The sequence below is a fragment of the Zingiber officinale genome, chromosome 4B, assembly GCF_018446385.1.
Source record: "Zingiber officinale cultivar Zhangliang chromosome 4B, Zo_v1.1, whole genome shotgun sequence".
Lineage (NCBI taxonomy): Eukaryota > Viridiplantae > Streptophyta > Magnoliopsida > Zingiberales > Zingiberaceae > Zingiber > Zingiber officinale.
In genome coordinates, this window is record NC_055993.1 from 129,471,096 (window position 1) to 129,477,174 (window position 6,079).

The following is a 6,079-nucleotide window of genomic DNA, read 5'->3' on the forward strand; positions in this document are numbered from 1 at the left end:
AATATTTAGATTATTAAAATAATAAATTAAAAAAAATTATTGGTGCAAAATAGGGATAGAAATTAGTAGAATTTAGATTATTTAATATCTTCTGTTCTCATTTTCATCTATTCTTTATACATATCTTTATAGATAATTAAATAGTCCTTAGGATATCGTGCCACAATAAGACATCTATATTATTACCCAAGCACCCATGATTCAATCCATAATTATGATGTATTTATAGAAATTTTTCTTTTTTCATATTATCCTTTATTCAGATTGGACATCGAATCTATCATCATGAAATTACCTAATTGGATGTCTGAGTTCTCCATGCAAAGACTATTATACTAAGAAAAATATTCCCTATGATTTATGGGGTGTTCTGAAGGGGCGGCTAAGGTGACAAATTTACTTTTGCTCTAATAAAATTATTATTGTGACGAGTTCTATCTTTGAAAAATATGTATATCGGGGATCGAGGATTGATGATCTCTGAAATTAATCGATCGAAAAATTGAATATATGAGGTAATAAAAAAATATTGATATGATTTTATAAAGGAAATTATCATTTAACCCTTAAATTTTTTATTTTATTAAAAGTACAAATTTGATAATTTTAGATCTATATAGCAATTTTAAATAAAATTATTATACAAATCTAAACTTGCCCCCCAAAAAAATTAAAAATAAGCGGATGGAATAACTCGAGAGGTTCTTGAAACATGTGAATTTTGAACCACTTAAATTTATATACAATTTTAAATAAAATTACTATATTAACTTAAACTATTCAAAATTAGAAAATGAATACATAAAAAGTCTCGAGAAGTCGAAAGAATAAGAAAAAGCACTTATTTGTAAAGAACAAAAAATGAAAATATAAAATATATGAAAATAAATTGGATTAAAAGGCATATTATTATGCAACTACAACCTTGTATTTTTTTTCTATTTTATTTCTTTCATTTTCACAATAATTTAAAATCACACCACACAATAATTTAATTGAGTTATCACATCCATGACAACTATCTTATTAACTCAAACTAAATTCTTCCAAAATTCTAAGTTGCTTGTGATCATAATAAACAAGCACAAAGACAAATGCAACTCGAGTCACAATCCCATTGCCTTAATATTGTGTTCAACTTTAGTTTATCACCCAACATGGCACATCTCCCTTGCTCAACCTTTCTAGCTAGAATCCTACTCCCCATGACTCCTCCAAGTGGAATTTCGACATGTCCATGAGATCAGATGCTAAATCGAAAGCGAATACAAAAAAAGAAAGAAGAAAAGTAAATCCCATTTGGTAAGATGGAACCCTAACTTTTAGAAAGAGTGGCATGGCTCCATGATTGAGGCTTTAGAACCATAGTTGAAGGTGCGCATGATGTTTTACCACTTTGAGTTTGAGCCTTACATATTGGACCACCCAATAATAGTTTTAGAATGTTTCATTAAGTTAACGAGTCGGTGAGGCATGTGCATAGCAACCGATAATAGACATTCACTTTTTCCCGCTTTTTTACGGTGAGATTATGATACTTTATATATATGAATCTATAAGGATGACAAAAATGAATACATTTTAGATGATCGTGAAAGGGATACTACAATTCAATATGTTTAAGTTCAAATTAATAGTGTCTCGCTCATTTAAGCTTATAAAACTTCACTATCACATGTGATCCACCTCCCGATTTGGCTCAATTTCCCTTCCCTAAAGGTCATTCGAGAATTTGGAGGACTACCGAAAATCGCCTCCCCCTCACATGCCATGCTCCTCTCCTTGCTTCCTCCACTAGTTCATCTTTGGTTCTAGCAACACATAAGAAATGAATTCGAACACCGAACCCCCCAACCGATTGATACAAACTCATAGACATCAGTTAATTTACCCAAGAAAAGTTCCTTAAAAGGTATCAAACCATAGAGTTAAAAGATTTTACCATGTTTCTTCATGTCTCCATAGGCATTTCCTAGTACTAGATTCTTGGATCACTTAGTAGTATCGATACGTCAAACCTTTGAGTCCTGATCACGCCACCTTACTACTCACCTTTTGCTATAAAACTTCCTCCTCCTCTCCCTACTTTGAAACACACCTCCTCTTCAGTAATCCTGCAAAATTCAAGCACAAGGAGAGTTATTTCTTTGGTTGGAGCATGGATAAGACGGTTTTCGCAAGGCATGGCAGTGTGTTGAGGCTGCCTCCTGGGTTCAGGTTCCACCCTACTGATGAAGAACTTGTGGTTCAGTACCTTAAGAGGAAGATCCACTCCTGTCCCTTGCCTGCCTTGATCATCCCCGATATCATCAACCTCAGGAACTATGATCCCTGGGATCTTCCTGGTTTGCTCCTCTCCTAGAAATTCTAATTAAAAAAGAGTTTTTTGTTTGTTTATTTTTTAGGACTCACTTGTCAGCTTAATTCCATAGGTGGTTGCAAAGAGGTGATGTACTTCTTCACTCGCAGAGATGCAAAAATTTTGGGCCATGGCCAATTGAACCGAGGTGCTAGATCGGGGTACTGGAAAGCTGAAGGGAAGGAGAAGCAAGTGGTGGCTTCTTGGCACAACCAGGTGGTGGGGATGAAGAAGGTTTTGGTCTTCTACCGCGGAAAGCCACAAACTAGAACTGATTGGATCATGCATGAGTACCGTCATGTTCCACAAAGGAATCACTCTACTCATGTGAGCTTTCAATTCCCTGTAAATCTTACTATTTCTTCTGAAGAACAAGAAACCGAGGAAGAAATATTTCTGATAATCAAAATGCAGAATTCTTCAGGTTCAAAAGGCGATTGGGTGCTCTGTCGAATTTTTAGAAGGAAAAGAACAGCCAAGATGGAGAATGATAACGAACAGGGTCGAATAAGGCCATCTTTCTCCTCTTCCATGGACTCTAGTTGTGTCACTGAGCTCTCTGATGGAAGTAGTGATGGTGAGGAAGCTATCTCAGCAAGAACATGAAGTCAAACTCCATGACAAAAGAGCATGGAGATCTACTGTATCATTATCGATTGGAATAAAATTAAAATTTCTATGTAAAATCCTTCATCTTTCTAGGGAAATTAAGTTTACTAGATATCTTGAAAATGTGAAATGCTATATATATTCATTGTGTCTGTGATAGATGCCTCTGGCTTTTAGGAAAGAAATAGCTCAGCTGACAAACAAAAGTGGATGAGGAAAAGATGCATATGCTTTACGGGTCCATCGACAAAGCACACAATCTAAACAAGAATATTTTCCACAAGATTATGGTTTCATCATGCACAAGTAAAGATGACATCATTTCTGAAACAAAAAAGTAGATTATGTTAATTTCCAAACTTTTATATTCTTCAAGCTTCCAAGATCGACTCAACTGAAAGCTTGTATGTTCGTATTTTCAGGGGAAAAAATCATTGTAGAAACTAAAATAATCAACTGAAAAAGTACTAGAGTTGGATAACATATGTACTCAACTGCAATTGTTCTTCAGAATGAGTAAAACAACCGTAATTGTTCTTGCCACGGCAGGCAAATAGGAGTACATCCGACCAGAGTTTCTTGCGAGTTTGGCTTTGGAATCATCGTTGCAGACAGCAACCTCTGATTTACTTTCCTCTTTACGGACAATAACTCTCAGGAAATTTGTGCAGCAGCCTTTTGCATTAATTGCTTTGGAATTTGAACAGTGTTCCTGTCCTTTCCGCAGCTTTGGTTGAATTAGGATAAAGCTCATTTCATCTCAAAATACCTGTCACTCGGGAGAAGTCTAACTTTGATACCATGTTGAATTTGGATGGAACTCAATCTCAAAATGAAATGGGCGACCCTCTTCCAGCAGACATATTGGACTATTGAGCACAGAGCATCTTAATTAACTTCGATATGCACCATCTATTGTGAGTAAGAAGTACAAATCTAGCTCCATCAGCTCGCAAGTTTTTCTGGCTGGTTCAATCAGAAATGCAAGTCGATCAAATGTCGACTACTACTTACTATCACTTCAGTGATGCAGGAGACCTTCATCTGAGACAATTCATCGAACATCTGGCGTGCGGTCTGATTGAGTCGATTCATATACCTTCATCTTTGTGCCACCCAATGAACGACCATACCCAAGTGCAGTAGTGGATTTGACTATCCCCCGGGCACGGTGCGGTGCAGCGGTAAGTACACGCCTCTCATATTTGAACTTCTGGACCACTGAGGCACTATGTGTGATCTTGCGTGTGAATGTCAACTAGTGAACTATCAATGAATAGGTTTACGAATAGGTTTAGAAGCTGTCTTGGTCGCCAATCACCTAGTAATAATGAGTATTAGTGGGGAGATCTAGTAGTGATAGAAGAAGATGAAAGAAAAAGGGTTAAAATGATGGCTCTGACGTTCAAGACAACTACTTGTTGGCGGAAGTGGAGCAAGAAGAACGAAAGGAGATATTTAGAATTTTTGGATGAGTGTTCATTTACCTAAGCCCGTAGGAGTGAGCTCTCTTTTCTGGAGAGACGGTTGATTCCTACGTTTCTAAGATCTATTGCGTTATTCACTTTTTTCTGAAATAAATGGCGACATTATTGGGAGGAGCTCGGAACCAGAGGATAGTTTGGCCAAATGGGTCAATTCCTATTGTCTTGACTAGTGGTGCGCGTGGGCCGAGTCAAGTTCGGATCAGTTCGAGCTCGAGAAAATTAAAAAAAAACTCGACTCAAGCGAGTTTGTGAAGTTGAGCTTAAGCTCGACTATCTAATCATGAGCTTGAGCTCGGATCAGCTCAAGCTCGAGAAAATTAAAAAAGCTTGGCCCAAGCGAGTTTATGAATTTGAGCTTGAGCTCGGTTATCTAATCATGGGTTCGAGCACGGCTCGAAAAATTGAATTAAAATGACAAAAGGCACTATGCAAGTTGTATTTCAAACCTTGGACTATTAGCAAATCCAATAAAACTTTCTAATCATAGATACCTTCTCAAGTCATTATTTATTTTTAAAATAATAATTATTTTAAATATTAGAATACTGAATTAACTTAGATGGATAAGGCTCGATGAGCCATCGAGCCGGTATAAAATGGGCTTGAGATCAGTTTGAATATTAAACAAGCTGGCTAAAGCTCGACTTAAGTTCGGTCAACTTTGAGCTCGAGTCGAGCTTTGGTCGAGCCCTTGCGAGTGGCTTGCGAGCAGTTTGACTCATTTGCATCCCCTAGTCTTAACTGCCCAAGCCATGTGACGCATCTCTTGCGTATTTTCGAAAAGATTATGTATTAAACGTAAGCACACCTCCGACATTACGCTTTAAATACAGTGTATGCATGATTTGCCTTAATCTCCAAGCCTAGAATGCACCAGTGCATCTTCGAGATTGCATTATATTAATGTGATGGGACCCATGATAGGTAATACGAAATGTCATTTACACTGTAATGATTACTCAAATTTGATTTAATCCATGTGATTAATCCAAAGGCCAAAATTTCATCTAACTGGTGAGATAGAAAAGATTCGACGATCTCAATCAAACCCGCTGAGACATATTAGGTTGCAGAGTGATGTTTTTCTCTTAATCACACAATTGCTACTTCTGAGTCTACTATTCTTCATCTTTCTCATCTTCAAGCTTTCTGCATCTTCTTGTTCAGTAAGTCACTTGTTTCCTTCATGTCGTTCTTTATTTCAATCAGTTTTTGATCATGTGTCATAGTTGGGTAGTGTCCATCTCGATAGTTGGGGATTCGTCTTCTACTCCTTGGTATAGGTATATTGAGTCAAGCTTTACCAACGCAACCTTAGATCGATTAAGGACCACCTATAGCATTCTGACCGACCATTTGATAAGGCTTCCTAATGGTAATGACCGGTCAGATCATCCTCTCTTAGTTTTGTGACCTTTTTCAAAGGTCACCTTTTGAGTAGATTATGTTTCCCTATCCCGACCTTTTTTGCCAAAGTGTCACAGTATTTTCACATTATGTTATCACAACTTGACCCTAACTCTTTCTGCATCTTAATCGATATAGCAATTTTCTTCTAACTGTATCATATTCCCCTTTCTCCTCATATCTTCCATTTTTTTTCTTTTATCTCAAGAAGATGAAA

The 6,079-nt window shown here is 36.9% G+C and overlaps 1 protein-coding gene across 2 annotated transcripts; it reads left to right on the forward strand.

The window, feature by feature from the left end:
- The first annotated feature begins 1,994 nt into the window (after window positions 1-1,994).
- Window positions 1,995-3,045, forward strand: LOC121976696 (NAC domain-containing protein 83-like). 2 transcript variants are annotated; one of them, XM_042528980.1, is made up of 3 exons: window positions 1,995-2,345; window positions 2,433-2,686; window positions 2,784-3,045. In XM_042528980.1, the coding sequence occupies exons 1-3, from the start codon at window positions 2,159-2,161 to the stop codon at window positions 2,868-2,870; spliced, it is 528 nt and encodes a 175-aa protein (XP_042384914.1). In that variant the 5' UTR covers window positions 1,995-2,158; the 3' UTR covers window positions 2,871-3,045. The 2 variants fall into 2 exon arrangements, with proteins under 2 accessions (XP_042384914.1, XP_042384913.1); XM_042528979.1 differs by having other exon boundaries at window positions 2,006-2,345; window positions 2,774-3,045.
- The last annotated feature ends 3,034 nt before the right edge of the window (window positions 3,046-6,079 follow it).